This window comes from Nannospalax galili, unplaced genomic scaffold (genome assembly GCF_000622305.1).
Source record: "Nannospalax galili isolate Female #2095 unplaced genomic scaffold, S.galili_v1.0 scaffold1833, whole genome shotgun sequence".
In the NCBI taxonomy this organism is placed as follows: domain Eukaryota; kingdom Metazoa; phylum Chordata; class Mammalia; order Rodentia; family Spalacidae; genus Nannospalax; species Nannospalax galili.
In genome coordinates, this window is record NW_008332591.1 from 284,131 (window position 1) to 308,369 (window position 24,239).

The 24,239-nt window shown below is 42.5% G+C and overlaps 1 protein-coding gene across 1 annotated transcript in view; it reads left to right on the forward strand.

Moving 5' to 3' along the window:
* LOC103729443 (POU domain, class 6, transcription factor 2-like) overlaps window positions 1-24,239 on the forward strand; it is a 40,193-nt gene that overhangs the window by 10,886 nt on the left and 5,068 nt on the right. Inside the window, exons 2-3 of the mRNA XM_008827514.1 lie at window positions 1,623-1,829; window positions 15,111-15,279. Coding sequence (XP_008825736.1) covers window positions 1,623-1,829; window positions 15,111-15,279 — 376 coding nt within the window. The remainder of the gene's footprint in view (window positions 1-1,622; window positions 1,830-15,110; window positions 15,280-24,239) is intronic.

Sequence of the window (24,239 nt, forward strand, 5' to 3'; positions counted from 1 at the left end):
ACAGGACTTCTGTGGTGGAAGCAATGCCAGATGAGGAAGGGGCTTTCTCCAGAACTATCTGTCCAAGTGCTGCTGTTCAGTGTTTCTCCTCTGGTTTCAGTTGCATCTGAAATCCCAGACACAACTGAATCCTAAAGTCATTCACTGAAAAACCATTTACTGAGAACTTATGCCTGAAGCCCCATGTGAGTGCTATGCAGTAGAAAGCACGATCATTTGTGAACCCATTCCTCAGGCAGCTTATCATCCAGTGGAAAGCTGCAACCAGGGTGTGGGGCTCTGTCTAAGAGCTGGCATCTGCCAATGTCTGTCAAGCAGTAGAAGCTAGGAGGCAAATGGAAAAGCAAGCATTTTGGGGGACGAACAGATCTAGACACCAGTCCCAGCTCTGTCACCTACAATCTCCTACCCCAAATGATTCCCTCTACACCTCTGGGTCTGGTATGTGAAGTGGAGCTCTGACTAAGCCCCAGTTCACTGAGTTCTTATAGGAATACAGGATGAAATGAAACTTCGCCCAACAGTATCATTACTACATCTTGGTGACTCCTAGGCCAGGCCACCACAGCTCATATCTGGAGAGGAGCCTTCAATGACAGCCTACAGTGTGGGGCTTAGCATTAGTGGGGGAACACAGCCAAGTGCACTCAAGCCCGTGACACCCCTTTGGAATTCCAGAACATTAGGAAACAGATCATAGTCTGAGGTTTTGCTAATTAAATTTGTCCCTAACAATTTATAAGCAAAATCTAACTTTCCATAGTCTATAGACAGCCTAGACACTTGTTGCTCATACCTATGGTGTCTAATCAGAACCAACCAGTAACCAGATCTAACCAGGTGCCTCCTGTGGTCATTCAGCATGACTCCCTCACTGAAGACAGAAGCCACTAGAGGCACAGGCCCTGTCCTGCCCACTCCCACAGAGCCCCAACACCCTCTTAAGTCCAAGTTTAAAACACATCATTAAAAAATGTAATTTTTTTCTGATTTCAAGCCTCAAGTTGTTACATCCCCTCTGTGTGAAGCATTTTTAGCATTTATCTGCAATCCTAATTCTCTGAAGCCTTCAGAAAGGTGAAACATCTTGACAAGTATAATACAGCTAGTTGGTGACCTGGCTGGGAATGGCATCCTGTCTCCCTGTCGCCAGAGCCCAATCTCTCAACCATGTGCATGATAAGATGCTTGCTTGAGGACCCTAATCCTGCCAGGGGCAAGTATTGGGAAGCTGCCCCTATCCTTGACAATGAGTAGGATGGCAGGGGAGGAGAAGAGGAAAAGATGACAGCAAAGTTCTTAAGTGCTGAGAAAATCCATCCTTCCTTTGTTTCTGAGAGAAAACCCTGGAAGAAAGTGCATATTTGTGCCTTTACCAATACTTGGTTTTGTTTTTATGTAAGCTGCTTTTCCCTTCCCTTGGTGGGCTCACTGTGTTTGCTTTTCTTGTCTTTGAATGCTCACACGCTGCCACTTTATTTTATGCCCCACACCCTAACTGCTCATAGATTCTGAACTGGCTCTTGGTAGCATTCTTCATCACAATATACTACATAATCTTCATTTGTGAGAACAGACCCTGTGTTAAGCTGGCTTCTCACCTTTGAGCCTGTCTCTTACAGATTATTGGGACCATTCCGCTAATGCCTAACCCGGGGCCATCAAGCCAAGCAGCAAGCAGCACTCAGGGCCTTCAAGTACAGCCTATCACGCCCCAGCTCCTGACCAATGCCCAGGGCCAGATCATTGCCACAGTCATTGGGAACCAGATCCTGCCTGTGATCAACACCCAGGGCATCACGCTGTCCCCCATCAAGCCAGGCCAGCAGGTAAGAGTACCAAAACAAGGCAGGCAGCACAATACCCTTCTCTTTATCTCCTTTCTCTTCTTTGTTCTCAATGAAAAGCAAACTTTACATTACAAAATATTTGATCTCACTAAACCTAACATATCAGTACTTATAAAATGACACATAAATGTATTTCTCATTTTTAGTGACTATAAGTGAAACACAAATAGCTTCCTAATCTAAAAACAGGAGTACATTAAATTCTAAAAGATCCAGTGGCCCAAAAATCAGTTACAATGCATCCTTAATCTATACCCAATGTACTTAATTTTCAGATTTTTTTAAAGCAATGTCAAAAATAAGTTATGCTTTAACTGTACCATTTAAAAAATATTAAAGATCAAGATACCCCCAAGTTGAATCTGCTATCTACAAATGTGGGAATGAAAAGTAGGAAGTTCTACTTAGTAATTTTGCTAAAACGATCATGACAGTTCATCTTTTCAGTTAAATACCAACTGAACTTTTCTTGTGTGTTTATGCTGGAAGTTGGACGTATGGCTCTGAAGAAGGAAAATGCAGCCCCTGACTTTAATAAGAGTGTAGTTATTAGTCCCTTCAATAAGCATTTCTTATTGTCTACTATATAGCAAGACCAAGCCAAATGCTAAGCAATAGATAGAAAGAGAGATGTTTTCTAATCAAGGAGTTTATGATCTTAAAGAGGACATGGATGTAGACATAGAAGAGGACATAGAAGTAGAGCCCTTGTCCAGTAAAGCAGAAAAGGTCCTGTAGCAGAGCAGAAGAGAGTGAGAATGGAATCTAGCTAACGGGTAAGAGCTGACCAGGGAAATGATGTATAACAAGAGTCCAGGCAGAGGAAACAGCAGATCCAAAGGTAGTGTAATGGGAAAGAGATGATGTTGAGGGGCCAGAGCAAGATTCACCAGACTGGAGCACAGAAGAGGCTGAGGACATGGTGGACAGTTTATATTCAAGTCAGAAAGGACGGGCTTTGTCTCTGCACAATCTTGCAGATGCTACACACCCACTTCATGCTCAAGTTTTCTTATGTGTAAAAGTCAAAAAGGATGGGGAACATCAATATCTACCAAAAAGAATGTGTGTAAGGGCTACTGTGGCTAGAATCCTGTCTGGTACACACCACAATTCATGCTGCTGCTGCTGCTGCTGGTAGCAATGAAGATACCATCCTGGAGACCCATAAAAGGTGGGTATTATACAAGAGAGAGTTGCACGCTCAGCTTTTTTTTTTCTTTAAGAAAACAAATCTGATAGTAATATGAAAGTTGAACGGAAATGATGGAATTTCCACTGTAAGCAAACCATTCAGGGGACAATACTCAAACATAAGCAAGGATTACTGTGTATATCTCCTAGGTAGCTGACAACAGGAATCTGGAGCCACTTACTGTGACTCAAAAATAAACAAATGAGGTATCTAGAGAAAGCATGAGGAATGAGAAAAGGAGCAAGATCCAGGAGTCACCTGGCAAAATTCCAACTCTTAAAAGGAATGAGAGAGGAAGGGGGAAAGAAGAGGTGGAGGAATAAGCAGGAGAGGGACCTGGAGTGTGATCATCTAACACAAGAATTCCAGAACAGGTGTCAGATGCTTTAGAGATGAATCAGGCACAGCAGTGGAGAAACATCCACTTGGCTACAATGTTTTAAATTGTGGATCATTTGCTTTAAACACTTTGAAACAAGTATCCTGTTAACTGGATGAGTCAAAAGTCTGAGTTGGGCAAAGCTGATACCCAAACTTAAGGTTGGAGCGGTGAAGGTGGCAGGGACCATGTGTCTGATGATAGGGCGTGTGTGTTGTCGGAAGGCTAGAGAATATAAAGCAATTAGCAAAAATAAATGCAAAAACAAATGAAAAATGAAGTACCAATATCTTCATTTATTATAGCAATGCAGAAAAATCCCTCCAGAGACCTCAGCCATTACCTGCATTTAGCTTCTGGTCTAACTATGAAGACAGTGCATTTTGGCAACACTCAGAGGCTGTGTATGGAAATCCACTCGCTTGTTCAGTTAATATAAAAAAATCTATTTAAGCCAGGTGTGGTAGTATACACCTTTAATTCCAGCACACTCAGGAGGCAGAGGCAGGTAGAACTCTGTGAGATCAAGGCCAGCCTGGTCTACATAGCAAGTTCCAGGTAAGCCGGGACTACAGGGAGATCTCATATCAAAAAAAAATAAATCTGTTTAATAGAAATATTTATTGGCCATCAACCATGTGTCAGACAGTGTACCTGGAAGCTAGCTGTGTTGGTGGGAAAGATAGACACCACAAGCTCTTCTTTCATGAAGTTTATAACGTAGCAAGGAAGATACATGCTCATCAAAGACTTTTTCAGATAAGAACCTAAGATCTACAGTGAGTGTCATGAGGAAAAAGTGAAGGGGCTTATGAGAGTGTTGAGCAAGAAAGGAAGATGGCCTGGAACACCAGTCAAGAATGAAATGCACGTCCTGGAAACTAAGACCTCTGTCTCTCCACTCTAAGTCTAAATCTTGGTCTGTGTAACCACTGTTCCCAGCTGGACCCCAGACCGGAAGAGGTTCCTGAGATACTTACCATTAGGAGCTTTCCCATCTGTTGTAGTACTTACTTCTTTTGCTACTTAGAATGGTCTATTTGATTCTCTGCCTTTTAAATGGCTCCCCCAAAGATGCAAACACCTCTACTTTGTTAGCATATACATATATATATATGTTGTTGTTGTTGTTGTTGTTGTTTGTTGTTTGTTTTTTGAGACAGGATCTCCCTATGTAGCCCTGGCTGGCCTGTAGCTCTCTGTGTCAATAAGGCTAGCCTCGAACTCCTAGAGTTCTGACTGTCTCTGCCTCCCAAGAGCTGGGCTTAAAGGCATATGCTGCCATGCCCTGCCCCACTGGCTTCTTTTGTTGTTATTGTTGTTGCTGTGAAACCTGTCTCAAAACAGATTTGTCTACTATGCAGCCCTGGCTGGCCTGGAACTCCTTATGTAGACCAGGGCTGTCTTGAACTTGAAGATATCTTCCTGCCTCTGCCTACTGAGTGCTGGGATTAGAGACATGTGCCACCATGCCTGCCCTCCCATTGGCTTGTTAAACCCTACTTCTACCTGTTCCATAATTACCTCCTGGGAGAAAAATGAGATCTGCCTCTTTTCTCACAATCTGCTAAAAACTATTTCTGTCAGCAAAACCAAGCTGTAAATTGCCAAAAAGGTGATGAATTTGTTAAAAATCATTAGCATTTGATAGAAAGAAGCTCTCACACACACCATGAATTTCACATTGGGTATGTAGGTGGATAGATTAATGCTGTTACGTAAAATTGTAGCTCCAAATTTTAGGCATTGTAACTGTGATCTAGGAAAAAGGCCTGATCAAGGAATGGGGCCACTTTTCAATTCTTTGCCCACAGTAGTCATCAGTCCACAGTCTCTCCCAAACCCCCAGACACACTTCCAGAGCTTTCTCATGCTGTGACTCTCTGGAATGAAATCTCACTATTGCTGAGGGAACAGATGACCATTCACTGGTATAACCACCACCACCTGCTCTTCACAGCAGGCTGGAAACTTCCCACCTGGGCTGTACCTGGCAGACTCTTGTCAGTTACAGCAAACATCCCAAAGAGAGATCCCCATGTAGGTATCTGTGCATGCACCTCTCATGTGCGTGAGCATACGCTGAGAATTCAAGAGCGTAGCTGAAAAGAATTTGGAAAACAGCCCCCACCTCCAGGTCACAGCAGGCACTAAGCCTTTTGTTCACCCAAAGCCAGAGTCTATCCTGCTTCCAGAAAGGTCCAGGAACCCAATGGTGAACCTGGCCAGAAATATCAGGGAAATGGCAGAAATAAACAGATGAGTTTGCTTTTTGGCAGTTGAAACACTTTGGAACAAGAAGTTAAGGTCAGAAGTTGGGTAAAACAAGAGATGTGCGAATCTGAGTCGTGGATATAAAAGCTACAACTCTAATCATAAAGCTCCCAGTCAAAAGTGAAAGCTTAAAACCAGAGGTATAAGAATAGTGGTCTTCAGTTTTTTTCTTTAAATATTACCCTTTACATTGAAGAAATAAAATATGGGCAACCACTAAAAAAATAAAGGATTTCTATCATTCAGGAGAGAAATTTCTCAGTTTTTTTTTTCCAAGTTATTTGTGACAAATGCTGGACTTCACAAGAGCATAGTTCTGACAGAAAACTGTGTCATAAATTACAGGAGCAGAGTCCCTAACCCCTACTTGGAAGGAAACCCACTTTTAGAAATACAAAACTTAGATCAGATGACCTGGAGTGAGTCACTTTAATTTTTTTTTAAATAGTAATAATAACACCTTTTAAATCTCCCTAACACTAACTGAAGGAACCTGAGGAACATCTAGGATGGAATCTCCACCACTCTTCGGGATGAGTTAACCCAGTGACAAAAGGCTGCAACAAACTTTCAAAGTTATTGTGTGAAATAGAACAGTATTTTCAAAAGTACACCAGGATCCAATAGTCTCGACAAAGCTCTGCAGTATCTACCACATCTGAGAGCCTTGATGAGCACTGTAAGAATGTAGAAGTTGGATAACTGTTGATTGCCCCCAAGATAAAAGTGCCACTACTGTACCAATGAATGAACTGTATGAAAAAGAGAGAGAGAGAGAAAGATCTTTATGTGCATAAAAATTAAAAATATTTAGTGGAGCTTAGTAACCTTTTGTACCCTGCCAGGGGCTCTGAGGCTACCTTGGCTTATGGAGACTCAGTAAAAATCAGAGAACTGCTCCCACAGGCTTGCTTTCCCCTGGTTGTCCTGTGATTGAACTAATGATCTCTTCATAAGCCACAAAGACATCATTTTTTAGTATATTTTTTTCTTCCTGATTAAATCCTAACAAATGGTAAGGGGAACTTCTGTGTCATGAAGGAAGTTTGAAAAGAAAACGTTACAACTTGTAAAGTCAAACACTGACATTTTAAAAACTTAAATGTCATCGTCATAATATGCAGAGACGTCCATAAGTGGCCTTCAAAAGCAAAGCGCTCATATTTTCTTCTAAACATAACCTTGATGCTACCAGAAAGCCAACCAGAAGCAACTTAGTCAAATCGGCTTTCTTAAAATGCTAGGTGATTACCCCAATCAATTGTTTTTCAAAGAAATATAAAAATGCACTTGGTTTTCAGTTTTAAAACTCAACTTCCCTTCTCAGGTCTGTCCTGAATTACTATTTCCCAGTTTTTTCTTGGAGCCATGCACAATGACATACAAACGAAGCATTTCTCTACACTGACTCTAAGATGGCACAGGGTTTCCCTAAGTGGATGAAACACATGTGGATGATACTGAACCCAAGCCTTTGACCTTCCAGCCCTGTATCTGGGCATCTCACCTCTTCCACCTCATCCTGTCACCCCTGACCATGTTCAGCTGATGTTCTCTGTACACCATGTACCCTGGGATACCTTTTCCTATGATCCCTGACTGACAGCATCCTGTCCGTCCTGTGAGCTATGGACCACTATCCCTCCTGTGTGGAATCTCTGCTCTTCGAGGCCTCTCAGTCTTACTCCCTCCCCTCTGCTTTCTTTTCCCATGTTTCTGTTCATTTTCATCAAACTATATCATCATCAGGGGTCTACACATGAAAAGCAGGGTCCAGCCCAATGGATTCAGCCTCATCCATACAGACCCAGACTCAGCCTATGATGAGTCAATCGGTCAGGATGTTCATTTCTTGCTACTGCATTGTCCTATTTCAATCTAAGGCTGCAGCAGGCTAGAGTCATGCTTCTGGGGAAGTCCAGCCCAGGTACTCTGTGGCTTTCCAATGTCTTCTGTCATATGCCAGGATGTCCCAAATTAGCACCTGTCAGAGAGCAGGAGAAGACCAAGGCCCAGTGCTGTCTTCTCCATTGGTATCGTCCAAATTTCAACCCCTTCTGCTCCCTACACTCTCCCACCTCATTATCTCGGCTGCACCTGAGTCCTCTTTTTCTGCTCTATGCTTAAAATCCAGCTCCGTCCCTTGTGTGCCCCTGCTGTGCTCACGCCACGGTTGTCTGTGATGCTCTGGTCTCCCACCTGAGATTGGAATTCACCAGTAAAGATTTCTCTCATTCTAACTCTGCTCACATTCCCACAGTGCCTGGCATGAGCGGAGTTGCTTCCCTCCCTCTCGCTCTGGAAGCCACTGCATTTCTGACCTGCTTATTCCCTTGCACACGGGACGTGTGCTGGAGCCTTCTGTGTGGGGTTCTTCTCATTCCTTAGGTTAAAGAGGTGTTTCAGTATCATGAAGTAGAGCTGCAGGGAACAAGTTTCCAGAGCCCTGCCGAAGGGTAGCTTCCTCTTTGCTTTTTCAAATCACTCAAAGAGATTTTTTTAATCTCCCCCAGGTCCTCAGACTATTTTCAACATCCACTCCCAAAACTGTTCAACAAATGTAGTACCTGGGCCTTCTGTCCATAGGACAAGAGCCCTTCAATAAGACTGGTGTTCATTATAGTCTCCAAATTAATTCGTTAGTAACTGGTTCCTGTTGCATAGTGGGCTTTGGTTCCTCTTGTCTGACATAACAAACCACTCTTTACCCTTGGGGTTTTTTGTTTGTTTGTTTGTTTGTTTGTTTGTTTGTTTGGAAACCCTAGTGTTTGTTTGGTTTGGTTTGGTTTTTGAGACAGAGTCTTACTATGTAGCCCTAGCTGGCCTGGAACTCACCATATAGACCAGGCTGGCCTTGAACTTCCAGAGATTTGTCTGCCCCTGCCCCTGCCCCTGCCCCTGCCTCCCCAGTCTCTTTACCCATTTTCTAAGAGAATCTTTCAAACCTGCCTGTTCCCTAACCAGCAGCAGTCACACTGAAAACTTCAGAGAACTGCAAATTGGGGTCTAAACCTCAAACTGATAGAGTGCTCAGGGCCCTACTTGTTGATCCAGCTTTTAACAGTGCTCCACAAGATTCCGATGGAGTGAACCCTTAAAATGACTGATTTAATTTCTCTTCAAGCTATTCTAAGATGTGCATTTCTCAGCAAGATGCCAGCCAGTACAGGGGCAAGACAAGACTCCCGAGGCCCCTCCCAAAACTCTCAGACTGTGGCTGGGGGCTCACCATGCCCTTTGTGGCCCTCAGAGTTTCCATGTCCATCTCGGCACACTTCCAGCCCATGTGTATGGTCCAGGCCTCATCTGTTTGCCTTTGCAGATGTGGAGAGATTCTCTTTCTCAAATGAATTTCTCTACAGAATTTTGCTCTTTCTATGTTCTCTCCTTTTCCTAACCTGCTGAGCACCTTTTGCATTTTCCCTCATTTTCCAAGGCACCTGCCACCCCCACTTATTTTCATATCAATCACGGATTTAATTAGAAGGTACTTTATTCTAAAACTCTGATAAAGATGTACTGCTTTGCACATTTAAGATACACAGAAGCAGCGCCACAGAAAAATCACAAAATCTTTCCCAGGTGCTGGTATTTCAGCCTGTTTTGTGGAATATATGAAACAGCCTGGTGGTGCCAACCAGCACAAATAAACCCAGGAAGCCATCCTGTGAGGGCCAGCAGGAGGCTTCCAGCTTTTCAGCCTGAGCCCTGTCCTCCCTGTTTGTCAGCACATGGGGATAGATAGGTCCCTCCTCTGGCTAATGAGGACCATCCTGTGTTCCTCTCCCCATGCCCTCAGCCTCTCTGCACCTGGCTCACAGTGCAAAAAGGGCAGGAAAGTGATTATGAGTACAGACACAGGTAAAGCCCAGCTCTGTCAGGTGGCCTCGTGGAGCTGTAGTGAGCAAATAAAAATATTATTATATAAAGGAACACTTCTGAGAAGAGCTAAGTGGTGGTACTGTAGGTCACCAGAATTAATTCTGTGAAGCAAAGGACAGTCTGTAGACGAGTCCATCTGAGATGTGCCCTCAGGCGATGCCAGCTATCAAGCAGTATTATGTTATTCTTTTTTAAAAGATATTTTATGCCAGGCATGGTGGCTCTTGCCTTTAATCCCAGCACTTGGGAGGTGAGGTCAAGGCCAGCCTGGTCTACAAAGCGAGTTCCAGGTCAGCTGGGGCTACAGGGAAACCCTATCTCAAAAAGACAAAAAAAATTTATTTATTATTTTTATGTGTATGAGTATATTGCCTGCATGTGTGTAAGTGCACCTGTGTTGTGCAGTGCCCACAGAGGTCAGAAGAGGACACTGGATTCCCCTAGAACTGGAGTTATAGATGGTTGTTAGCTGCGATGTGGTGTTGGGACTCAAACCTAGGTCCTCTGCAAGAGCAACCCATGCTCTTAACCACTGAGCCATCTCTCCAATCCCATGTTATTCTTAAAATATAAAATTTCAAGTACTGTTAGACCCCTAGAAAATAATTTCTAAAGTAGAAATATATCATAAGTTTACACAGGTAAACCCCAGAAAATGTAAGTGGGATGTGTTGCAGTGAACAGATGCTGATGGTCTCCACTGGGGACCGTCAGCTCTAAAGTGCAGGCTTCTGCTGGGAATCTCAGTGTGGCTACACTCCCAGCCAGAGCACCTGTGTTTCCCAGGCTGCTGAACCTGCCCAGAGGAAGGAGTACAGGCTTTGACTGAGGCTTACCAGGCCACAGGCAGGCAAGACTTAGCTGTGCTGTCCCACATGGGTCACTTCACCTTTAGAAATCTCAGTTTCCTCTTCTATAAAACATCACCAGCATCTAACAAAGAAAGCTATTGTCGGGTTCAAAAACAATCTATATTTATATGTAGGGAGCAACCAATAAGTGGTGTCCATAGACTTGGCTTTTCACAGTGAATGCATTATAAGAGAACATCTGCCTTCATAGAAGCACCTGCATTAGCCTTTCCTTCTGGCATAGAAAGGAACGTGCTTTTCCTTCACACTTCCAGTTACAACCTCATGTTCCTTTGATAAAATAGCCCAATTTGTGTGGCCAGATATGTTTTAGATTTATATGTGGTTTTTTTTGCCAATGCTTATATATATATATATTTTTGTGATTGTCAGTATTTCTTTAAAAACATAAATAACATTTTCCTAATGCTGCTTTTTATAGTATATTAAATTTCTATATGGAACCACAGCATTGTTTCATGAAATAGCTTACATTTCTGCTTTGTCTTTCCTTCTTGGGTAAACAGTTTTGAACATAATTTCTAAATTAACATACCGAAATCATTAAACTGAGAATATCAAAGACAGAGTTCTGTGTTTACTTAAAAGAATTGCAGTTTAGGAATAGAAGGCAAATGTTTCAGTACTTCCAAAGTCCTGTAATATCAAAGGAAACTGCTCAGAGGAATGCCACATAGTGATGGTCGAATTAGGAGTCCTTTATTAGCTAGCTAGCAAGTCAGCAGTCAGAGATGGGGTAAATGCCCAAGAGAACTCTCAACCCCCAGGAGAAGCAGAGCATGGTGTATAAAACTTAAAACCACAATTACATCATGTCAGAGACAAAGCAAATAACTATAGTCAAATCAAATCACCATATGCCAAACCAGGGGCAGGTCAGTTAACAAAGAGCTTTTCAATTAACAAAAGGCTTTGATTAGGAAAAAACAAGTTTCTCAGAATGCACAAACAATGGGCTCCATAGAGATGCAGGTATAGCTGGAAGGGAAGACATGCTATCTGGACATGCTACCTGGCTACTTGTAAGTTCCCTAATATTGTAGAAACAATATACTCCCTGAACCTGCCTGCATGAGATGTTCTGCCTGACTGGCTGCAGTGGAAACAGCCTGGCAAAAGCACAGGGTAAAGCAAAAGTCAGGTAGAACCAAATGGAGTTAGTTTTGCCATTTCAGTTCTCTTCCTCTGAGAAAAAACTTGGGGCAGCTGATGAGATTACATACTAGGCCACACCATCTAGGCTCACAGTGCTTCTAGAATTCACATCCACATGTCTACACTGGTAACTGGAATCAGGTGGATAGGCTCCATTACAATGCCGGTTGGGTTTTAACAAGAACCTTTAAGAATTCTTATACTCTTTTCCAAGATGACTGAACTCAGAAAAGAAATCAAGACTCCAATATCCTAAAAAATGAAATTACTTGCCTTGGAAGAAAAATAACTTTCTTAGAGTCTTACAAATCTTAGACTCCACTCTCCCTTTGACTGCATAGTCATGGAACAAGTCCTTTAAGCATCCTATTTTCCTCTTGGATTTCTTCTCTGCATAGCATCATACATAAACCCTAGCTTGCTTTAGCGATTGCCAAGTAACACTGCAACTTGGTTGTGCTTTTCTTTACCATGACATCATGTCTGAGGAAGGAATATTTAAATTGATGTTACTTACCACAGCCAGGGCTGATGAACTATTGATGGAATGGGAAGTCAGAGGACTGCTTCCTGATCAGGAGCTTAAACCCATAAACACCTTCGCCATCTAACAGTCTTTGGAAGGACAACTCAATAGGTTAGAGGGGCAGATTGATGTGTAAATACCCATCACATTTTATTAAGTAAATTAAAAAGTAGATTTAATCTTTACAAGGTGTCCATACAGCATAAAATTTACTAGATTCAATTGTTGATTATACACTCAGCAGACTGGCTAATTACCTTGTGTGCTTGCTCAATACATATTAATTTGGGTTCCTTTGTTAGTTGTGACCATCTTTTGGTCATAATCTACCTTCCATTTAGAATAGCTAAGTAACAACATCACTGAAAATGTAACAGTAGGCAATTCTGTTGGAGGGACAATAGAGTCTGATGGTCAGAGGCAACACAGACCAGTCACACACAGTCATGGCAAGTGTATCTGCTGTCCACAGCCTGTGAATGAAGGGCACTACTGTTGACCATGACAGAGGGAAGGGCACGAAGGGGAAACAGCCATAAGTGCATTTTCAAGGCTGCCCATTTCATTGCTGGAATGGAGAAACTGGTGATTCCAGGTGCTGTTGATGATGGTGGAGCAACTGGAATTCTCCTGCATGTCTAATGTGAATGTCAAATGCAATGGCCACTTTGGAAATCAGTTGTGGAATTTCTTAGAACAGTTTATATGAATTTATGGTCCTCTTGCAGAGGACCCAGGTTCAATCCCAGTACCACATGGTGGCCAACAACTGTCCTTAACTCCAGTTCCAGGGAAATTCAATCCTGCCTTCTGACCTCTTCACGCATTTCACAGTGCACTTACACATATGTAGGCAATACAGTCATACACATAAAAATTAAAATATAAAATAAAAATACAAAACAGAAGAACACTAACTTGATCACAGATGTTTATAAAAATCTTTATTGATCATATCCCCCATAATAGCCCCAAACTGAAAACCACCCAACTACTGCCAACAGAGAAAGGATAAACAGCATAGTGGGAGGGATGGGGTTAGGGGGAGTGGAATACTACTCAGCAATCAAAAATAACGAACTACTGAGGCATTCAAAAGATGAAAGAATCTGGTGACAGTCTGCCAAGAAAATAAGGCAGATACAAAGAGAGTAGATCTTATATTACATGGTTCATTCCTAGAATTATGCCAAGTGAATCCATCATGAGAGAAAGCAGAGGACTCAATGTCAAGATAGAAAGTTGGGATGGGGATTGATAGCAGAGAATGAGAACTTTGTAGAATGATGATTTTTCTGTTTTGATTGTGGAGTGGTTTCCACAGGCATATTCATTTGACAAAACTCATCAAACTGCTTGAAAAATTGGTGTTTTATGTGAAAATTATATCTCAAGAAAGATTAACTGGAAAAATGAGCACATAGAGGGAAAAAAGTGGTAGAACTGAGTTAAAGCACCAAAGGCTGGCATTTAGATACTCAGAAGATGGTCGGAGACTGTTCTGTCCTGCAGATGGCTCCTCACCAAAGTTCAGGGCCAGCTCTAACTCTGCTCCCTTTTCTAAAACCTTGCCATACCTGTCAATGTGGACCAAAGGGAGCTAATCAATCAACAGTGGTAGCTAGGGCTGAGGCTGACCTTCCATCTGTTTAGCATTCTGAGTCCCTGGGAACATCTTTCTAGAAGGACAACACAGGATAGAGGGAGTGATTTCTCCCAGGCCCCCCAGTGGGCCTGGAACCTCTCTCTTCTCCCTTTCCTTTTCCTTCCTTTTATCCAGGAGCCTTCCCATCTCACAGCAACAATCCCTTCAGCACCTCAAAGGGATAATAAGCAAACAGATATAAAGACAACCTTCCTTAATAGACACAAAGTTTGAAAACGTTAAAAATTAAATTAGTTCTTCCTTATGGCACTGTATCTCTCAGATCAGGCCCAGGAGCAGATGTTACATGTCCAGAGACCAGCTTCTCCACACTGGGGGGATAAACCTGTAAACACTTCATCCTCTCCATGCCTTCGCTTCCTTGTCTGTGAAACGGACAACAGTAGTGAAGACTGAATGGAACAGGGCATGAACAACCCTAACCCAGCAGCTGGCACAGGGCAAGAACGTAGCAGCTGAGGGACTAGAGAGATGGCGCAGTGGTTAAGATCATGTTAAGTGGTTAAGATCAAGCTCAGTACTGCTTGATCATGAGGACTGGAGTTCAAATCCCAGTACCCATCAGGTGCCTCACAAATTCCTGTAACTTTGGCTACAAGGGGTCCAACGCCCTCTTCTGGCCTCCATGAACATCTATATTCACATGTGCATATTCACACACACATGCACACACAAAGAGAGAGACATAAATAATAAAAATAAAATCTTATAAAAAGGAAGTAACAACTGAGAGGTGCAGATATTATGGGATGTATTGTTCTGACTTTACCTATCCCCAGTTTTCTAGGGGAGATCAACTGTTACCAACTCTACATAACCCACCAGAGCCTTGGATCTGGGATAGTAGAAGGTTCTCACATGTAGTTGGCCTGAAATGAACTCGAACTATCAGTTCCATGAATGGTGGGGGGCATGGGCACACCTTTAAGATTTGCATGTGAGTTGAATACTTTATGTTTCATCTGTACATACTTGCAAAGCCTGTCAGGTATGTGGTAATTGTATGAACAGGCAGAAAAAGAATCCAGCCACACACCATGACTGAGAAATGTCAAAAACTGGGTGTTCTGGCAAGTCAAGTAGGGAATTAATAATATATTTAGAATTACTAATAAAATGCCTGACAAGCAAGCAAGAACATATTATATATACAAAAAATAAATCCTGCCTATGGTACAGTGCTCTTCCACAGAAGTATGCTGCTCACTCTTGGAAATAAAACCATTCAACCCCAGATGAGACTTCTATTCCCTGGCATTTTCCCCCTAATGTTTCATTCATTTTTGTATTTTTTTTACATCCCCTGTGTAGCTTCACCAACCCTCCCAGACGTCAGTGGGTCAAGCAGGCTCCCAAGGCAACCTTCTGCACCTGGCTCATGGCCAAGCATCCACATCTCAAAGTCCTGTGCGGCAGGCTTCCTCCTCTTCCTCCTCATCCTCCTCTTCTTCAGCTTTGAGCGTGGGCCAGTTAGTCAGCAGTAAGTACCCTTTCTGGCTCCATTTAAATCATGGTGACCTTCCTGTTGTCTATTGAAATCTCTCTCTCTGTCTCTCTGTCTCTCTTTCTTTCTTACTTTCTGTCTCTTTCTCTCTCTGGCAGATAGGCCAATATTGTAATGATGTGTGTGTCCAGTGTCCAGGGCCAGATGGCTCCTTAGGGCAACACACACACACACACACACACACACACACACACACACACGGGTTAGTGAATACCAGGGCCAAGCTCCATTTTAAAGGGATCCTGATGTGCCAAGTCAGACCTGCTGATTCCTAAGGTAGAAACTGATCAGTTTGCAGGGCATGAGGCACACAGCTCTGTGCTGAAATAACCAACAACAGGCACAAAGCCAGAAAGTCAAGCTGCTTTTCTGTGTGTTTGAAGTCCCCTGCTGTCCTGTTTGTAGGTGTCAGGGAAAAGAAAGGAAAGTGTGCCTGTGGGCGGGTGTGTGCCTGCACCATCAGGCACCTCCAGTGGCACACCAGGGCTGCTGCGTGGGCTGGAATCAGATGGAAATCACCAAACAGCCATTCACAAATAAAACGAGTTTGAAGGCTGCTTCCAAGTAGAATGGAGATGGTATTCTGTGTATGATATTTTGGAATTAGTTTTTGACCCTAGATGAAGACCACATGTTTGTCACAGGCAAACAGAAACATGTTAAGATGGATGGGACAATGGGCTGATTAAATGCCAGTTACTCACCTTTAGTACAGGTTTTACTAAATTCTTATACACACTCAGACAGCATGTACACAGATTATAGTTTACCAGGAACCAAGATTCCAACAGTTGTGGGCTTAAAAGGCCAATACACCGCACAGGCACCTGTGCCACAAGATGAGGACACATATTCAGTTGAAACCAAGATAAAACTAGAGCACAGGCATCCTCACATGGCATATAGCAAACCTAGTGATGCAAAATAACTCTCCCCCCAAAGAAAAATAAAACATGTGTCCAATAATATAATAAATCAGACTAGACAGGTACTGTAGGTGAGGATGAAAAGGGAATGAGGTAGTATGGAAAGATGCTAAAATGCCCAGGTATTTTGGTGTACTGGCCTACACGTTCTCAATCTTAAATATGCCTCAACACTAAACAGAGTCAGGGCACATGTGAATTTCCCCCAACCCAATACTTTAGTCTTTCCAGATACACAGCCCCTGTTCATTTGGGCAAGAAACTTTTGTCTTACTTGAATAAAATTATAGATAAAATTAATTTATTACAAAAAAAATTAACTTTATTACATCCACATTTTCCTCATAAAGAAACCCCTCCTAGGGTTGTTATGGAAAAAGACTCAAACCCCACTGGAACCCAGTATTCTGTATGTCTGCAAGATATTCCACTTCTAAATAGCAATGGTGTCAAAAATGTAGGGGAAGCTACTGAGGTTTGGTCCTGAAAGAAAATAAGTCAGAGTCAAACACAGGGAAAAAGGATAAGTGAAACATAAAAATAAAAGTACATACCTGTCCACTAAAGCAGCATTTACACAAGGTATTTTACTCAACACATGTTAGATGGATGGAGAGACGGCTGCGTGGATGGACAGATATGTGGAAATGGGTTGTCTCTGGCCATTTATCACAAGTTGAACAAGGAAAGACTAGCCTCTTTTAGAAATCAGTAACAGCGATTTAATAGGCCAGCTGGGATTTCAATTACATAGTAGCCAAGGTCATCAACCTTTAGTTTTATGGTGAGTCATCTGAAATATAAAGACCTAGAAGAGAGAAACTCCTTTATTGCATACATTTGAGGCAGAAAGCACCACACCCTTATACTTGAAGGAAAAGCACATACTCGCTCTAGGTCTTCTTTGTGTAAGAGGGTCTAATAATACCAGTGCATGTCAGACTTTGCACAAACCCACTACTGAACTGAAGCTCATTATAGATTTTGAACATGTTACTTATTTCTCTTCTGTCACAAAACCTAACAAAAGAATGAACATATAATTCATATATTTATAAACAATATCCCTTCCAGTTCAATACTTTGCTAAAATGGTTCATTCAGGAAAACAGGTTTATCAGTGTATTGTGAAGCACGTGATAAAGATGCAGGGGAGAATCTGAAAGGACCTGAGTACAAGAACTTCTGTCCCATGGAGTGGTGCCAGGTCCCCTCCACATACATGTATGTGTTCACCAGCCCAGATACTCTCTGAACCCTGTAGTTTGGGAATTTGGGGGAAGGCTTGACCATATAGGCATGATTGATTAGTAACTCAATCTTCAGCCCCTCTCCCCTGGGATTCTACCATTGCTTATCTTTCTAATGACCCACATATTCTTAAAGGAGCCACCCAATAGCCACTCAATTGGGGAAAAAGATGCTTCTATTATCCAAGAAATTTCATGAGTTTAGAGGCTCTGTGCCAGGAACCACAAAGCCAAATACTAGAATAAATAATGGCCATAGTATTGCTGGCCACTAGTGTTGCTTAGGACATTTTGAGCCTCGAGAGCTCTGTGCCAAGCAGTAGGGACAAAGACCAAGAATATATTTATTATATGACAGTATCACAGAAACTTTGATCATATTTATTATATGACAGTATCACAGAAACTTTCATCAGTGTTGCATTGATGAATCTACCACATTACTATCAAAGAAGTGTTGACCAATTTTCCATATACCAAAAATATTATCCAAATAGCTTACCCACTCCAGGAAAAACAATACCAAGCTATTTTCTTGGTAATGATCACATGATCTTCATATGCAAAGAACTCCACATCTGGGCTCAGAATAACCAAATAAGCATCCTGTCAAAAAGACAAATAATAATAGAGGATATAAAGTTGGGAGGGGGATAGGAAGGTAGAGGTGAAGAGGGTGAAAGGGTCTGAATATAATCAAAATACATTATATGAGATTCTCAAATCAATAAAAATATTAAGAGAAAACATTGTAGCTCTGACACCCCTTTCCCTGTATTAAAGCCTGCTCAGTCTCCATAGTTCTCTCAGGAAGACACTGTTTCTAAAAGCTGGGCTTTTTCTTCTTTTTTCATGTGTATATGCGTGTTGTATATGTACAGGAGTATATGCACTCATATGTATATGGACACACATGTGTGTATAGACATATGTGCATGTGTGTATGCATGACTGTTAAAGTCCCAGGTTGATGTCCAGAATCTTTCTAGATAGACCTTCCTCCTTATTAATTGAGGCAGGGTCTCTTAATCAAACCCAGAGCTCATAGATACATCTTATCTCACTAGGCAGTTTGCTCTTGGGATCTCATCTCCCCTTCTGAGGCTGTAATTAAGATAGGACTCCATGCCCACCTACCATTTACATGGATTCTAAGGATTCAAACTCTGTTCCTCATGCTTGTTCTGAAAGCACTTAAACCACTGAGCCATCCCCCAGCCCTAAGCTTGGCTTTAATAAAATCTAGAAGAAAAGTCAAGTAAATGACTTTAAAAGTTCCAATTTGGTTTAAAATTTGCAGTGTACTTACTTTAAAAAGGTAGATATGAGGTTTTGTTTACTTTTTATTTGTGGAGTTTTACTATTTTCTTTATGCTCTTCAGAAAATTCTGGCTTGTAAGCATGACCCTTAGAGAGCAAAGGACTGCTAATTATTTTTAAAAACAAAACCAGAGCTGAACCGTAAAGATGGCTCACAGCACAGAGAAAGCCCCAGCTCATAATTCACACCATTGTCCACAACCCAGTGATGTTGCCATACTGCAAATCGCTCTTCCAAACTGTACTTCCATTCTCAGATGGTTTCTCATTTCTCAGAATTGTCTGGTGAGTACGCCTACCGTGTGCTTCAAAACGAGCACTGAAAAACAGGTGATGTTTCTGTTTCCTTAGGGCATTTCATTCATGCTCTTGGTAGCTTCCTTAAAGGTGAATGTCACTCCCATAATCAGGGACTGGAGAAGGATGATGCTGATGCATGGAGGCTGTTTAGTCCATTTGGAAACCCCTTACACAGACACCAAGACTAACAGTGAGAAGGAACTAAATTAAAAAAATAAAATAAAACAGGGGACTGGAGAGATGGCTCAATGGTTGAAAGCACTAGCTGTTCTTGCAGAAAACCCAGGTTCAAATCCCAGCACCCATATGGCAGCTAACAACCATCTGTAACTCCAGTTCCAGGGGATCTAATGCTCTCTTCTGTCCTCCACAGACACTGTACAACACCGGTGCACTTACACACATGCAGACATAGCATTCATATACATAAAAGAAAAATAAATAAAATTTTAAAAATTAAAAAAAATCTATCATCTGTCCTGGTACATCCTGAGCCCTCAGTTTCACACAGGCACAGAGACTATGTATCATATTCTACAAAAGAGGTTTGTTTGCACACAGTTTGCATTTAGCTTCCATAAAAATCTTTTTACTTTTCCGTTCTTGTATTCTAAGTTTGACGGAGGACCTGTCATCATTATACTTTTGAGTCACTGCTAATTTCCCAGTCCAATTTACCCAAAATTCCCTCATCAGCTATTCCCTCTATAGCCAGGGTCACATTTCAGGTAGACCCTTGCCACCACTACCATTGCTTTCTGGCCTGTATTTTATATGCTGGGCTATCTCAATCTTGGGCAATCTTTGACCAAAGGTGCCACTTCCTCCTCTGTCCAAAGAAGCTCTAGCCTAGGTGGCCCTAGAGCTAGTTAAAGTTGCTGGATCCACTTTGTGGGAGCCCTGAGGTTTCCTTTTGTGGTCCCAATCAAGGAGACCTCAGAGTCATCTTCAAAACTAATTTCCCATAGGACCAAGGAAATGGAAACCAGGTTGATCTATCCATGGAATGCCACACTCTGAGCAAGGATAAGAGCTAAAGTAATATCCCAGGGAAGACTCCATTGACCACATTCACCACTTTTTCTCCTCCTCAAGCAGAATATGCTTATCACTTAACAAAGGGGACCTGTTGCAACAGAAAAACAACTCAAAAGCTTAAGATAAACTTGGAGGCAAAAACAGTAAGTATAGTTGTTTGAGTAGCTACAAACACTAGGAATCATCTAAAGAATTCCTCTAATGTCTAAGAAAAACCCACGTGCCATACAATCACTATAAAGCTAACATCTGTCCAAGAGTGGGCCCCTTCTTTGTATGAGGAGACTTCTGTGGGTCAAATTGTGTAATACATTTTGCTATCCAAGTTTTATGAATAAGAACACTAATATAATGAAAGCTAAGCAACTCACCTCCTCTGACAACCAGCAAACTGAACAGAGATGCTGAGTTCCCTTGACCAGCCTTTGTCGAGACCATTACCCCGTGTAAATTCAAAATATTGCTTGTCTTTGGATGTGGTAGTTCATGCTACCAAGAACTATAATCCTAGTTCTTAGGAAACTAAAGCCAGAAGATTGCTGAGAGTTCTAAACAGAGAGAGAGAGAGAGGGAGAGAGAGAGAGAAAGAGGGAGAGAGAGAGAGAGGGAGAGAGAAAGAGGGAGAGACAGAGTGAGAGAGGGAGAGAGAGAAAGAGGGAGGGAGAGAGAGAGAGAGCGCGCGCAAAAGCACATTCTTGCCACCTCTTTATATAAAACCAGGAGTGTGCTCATTAGAGTGTCATGGAAGACACTGGTTGATGTCCCAGAACTCATTTACTTCTCTGAGCTCTACAGAGAACGCCTTAGTCATGCACACCAATGCTCCCTAGTGCACAGGAGCTCAGAATCCACAACTTTATTTTCAACCCTGGTTATTGTCAGTGATATAGTAAAAGAAGAGCAAAGTACACCACACCTGAACAATCACACGTATCAGTTTCATTCCAAGATTCAGGTATTACCAAGGGAAGGGGGCGTAAACAATAAAGGCAGGGGGGAAAAAAGAAAGAGGACAGGACACGTTTACATAAAATTGCTACCACTACCCATATCCTTACCCACCTGCTCAGCCCTTATGTGTTTGTTGGCAGCACAGGACTAGTACCAGAATAGACCATGGGAACCCTTCCAGTTACAGACCAATCCTTCCTATGCTGGTTAGCTCAACTGATTTAGATAGATCTAGAGATGGGCTAGTAAAGACTGAAAGGTTATTTCCCACAGAGGTATCTAATGCTACAGAGGAAAAAACTCCCAATCACAGATCTCACTGGTCTTCCAATCCCACTGACCTGCACAGCTCAGCTACTGTCCCATGTGGTGGGGGATGAGGGTAGGACAGAGGGGGGAAGTTTGCTTAGGAGCCCCTTCTCACCAGCCCTGTCTGCCTCAGCAGCCCTGTACAAATGAGCCAGCAGGTTTTCTGTACAGTGAAACCTGCTGAGTAATATCAAGAAAAAGTTCAGAAAAACAGTGGCACAAAGAAGACACCACACCAGATGGTGAAACCAGAAGCCAGAACTGTAGAGAAAGGTGTGCACAAGAGTCGGACCCCTGCATCAGAACCTCTGTGCTGTGTGCTAAACAGTGCCCTTTGCTCCACCAGGTGACTCTCACACTTGTCAAATTAAGAAAACCACAGTTCATACACATAAAATAAAAATAATAAAGAAAATATTAAAAGGAGGGGCTGGAGAGATGGCTCAGCGGTTAAGAGCACCGACTGCTCTTGCAGAGGACCCGGATTCAATTTCCAGCACCCACATGGTGGCTACAAACCATCCTTAACTCCAATTCCAAGGGAATCCGAAGCCCTCTTCTGACCTCCATGGCATTGCATGACACGGGGTACACTCACATACATGCAGGCAATACACTCATACACATAAAATAAAAATAATGAAGAAAATATTTTAAAAAAACCCCACAGTTCCAAAAGCCATGCTTTTACAAGGAAAGTCTCTTTTAGTTGCTGTTGTTTTGACTTTTGAACCTCCACAGCTGCTTGCAAGGCTGCTAACCACCTCTTTCCTTTCTCTCTGGAAGAGACCAAACCCATTTCTCCTTTCATTGCACCATTCTGTGCCAACCCCCGTCTACTCTAAATTGGGGAATCAGGGTTCTTCAACTATTATTTTTTATTGCCTCTTTCCCCTTGCAAGTAGACTTTTTTTGTTTTTTTTTTTTTTTTTTGGTCTTTTTGAGACAGGGTCTCCCTATAGCCCCAGCTGTCCTAGAACTCACTATGTAGACCTGGCTGGCCTTGAACTCACAGAGATCTGCCTGCCTCTGCCTCCCAAGTGCTGGGATTAAAGGTGTGCACCACCACACCCGGCGCAAGTAAACCTTTTAAACTTTTCCTAAATCCTAACAAACCTTCTTTCCCCCATAAAGGATTTTATTTTTGCACAGATAAACTGCAAATTTGCCCTGTTTCGTACTGGAACCCTTTGGGGAGACACAGCCACTGTGTTACCTAAGACTTCCTGCTTCACCCCCAGAGCCAAGCAATGGTCTGAGGACGGGTCACAACATACCGAGCAGGCAGCAAGTGAGGAGCGCTGGGGAGCAGTTGAAGGGCAGTCAGAATCAGTTCCAGCTGACCACAACTACCTGCAAATGTAGATCCAGTACACCTGGAAGAACATGAAAATCTAGCTTTTTCTTTTAAAATCAGTGTTTATATTATTGGCAAGTAATTCAAAAAATGTATCAGCTCTGGAAACCGAGGCTGTTTTCCACACAGCTAATTTGCAAGCCCTGCTTCTGGGCTGGTTTTAATGAGGAAAGAAGGCAAGGGCTAGAGGCTGCTGTGTGTTTAGATGTGGTGTCCCAGAACCTCCGTGGACCCTGGAAGCCACTCCACGCTTCTGTGCTGGTTGGTGGGAGTTAATCTTGAAAGCAAGACACAGGGGACAGTCTCTTCTACACACAACCCAAACAAGTCATATATTAACCAATGTTGTCAGACTCCTGGGAGGAAGTTTGGGGAGAAAAAGCAGGATTTCACTTTATCTTATCTAAACCAGTTTTATAAGCAACTCACCAACTCTTGCCCATGCACATAGATTCTCAACATGCTACTCTGAAATGTTCGACACTCCTGGAATGAGCTTCTACCCCAGTGACCAACTTCACAGGCGTCCACATCTGTGCTTGTCTGAATGCTGTTCCCACTAACAAAGCAATGCCCCTATGTTCTCTGGAAGCCACCCACTATAAAGCCCAGATGGCCTCCCTCCTGTCCCTGCTCCATCCTTGTCACACCTGGAGTTGGGTCACACCACCAGCTCTTGATTATCCCCTGCTGTCATTTTTCTGTAGTTGTTTTTCACGTATTAGTATTGGACCCCAAGCCCCAATAAACTGTGAGCACTTGCCTCCCCACATCACTTGGGACCCCTAGGAGTCACTAAAAATACAAATTGATTGTAGTGGCCAAATCATTATTTAATCTCTCTACAATGAAATTATGACTATTGATATGAAAATTCTACAGGACATTTTTTTTTTTTAATGGCTATGTTGCCCTGGTTGACCCTGGACTCCTTCAGTTCAAGTGATCCTCTTGCTTTAGCACCCCAAGTTGCCGTCACTACAAGTGCATCCCACCATACTTAGCCAGGAGTTTTTTTGGTTTTTTTTTTTTTTTGGTTTCGGGGGGCCAGTATGTGTATGAGTGTATTGCCTGCATGTATGTAAGTGCACCCATGGCATGCAGTGCTTGAGGAGGTCAGAAGAGGGCGCTGGATTTCCTGGAACTGGAGCTATGGACAGTTGTTAGTTGCCATGTGGGTGCTGGGAATTGAACCCGGGTCCTCTGCAAAAGCAATCAGTGCTCTTAACCATTTAACCAGCTCTCCAGTCCCAGGGGTTTATTTTTTAATGTGAAGGTAAATATCTGTAGTGCTAATTCTAGTGACAGAAGGCATTTTACAGAGACTGGATATAGCCTCCTCAATAGTGAGAGGAACTATACATGCACTCTAAGACCCCTACACACAGAGGTACAAAATTCCTTATTTAAAAGTCCTTTAAAATTGTCACTTAGGATGCAAATGTTTGTCTCTTTTCATAATACCTAGAGAATATATAGCCCTGA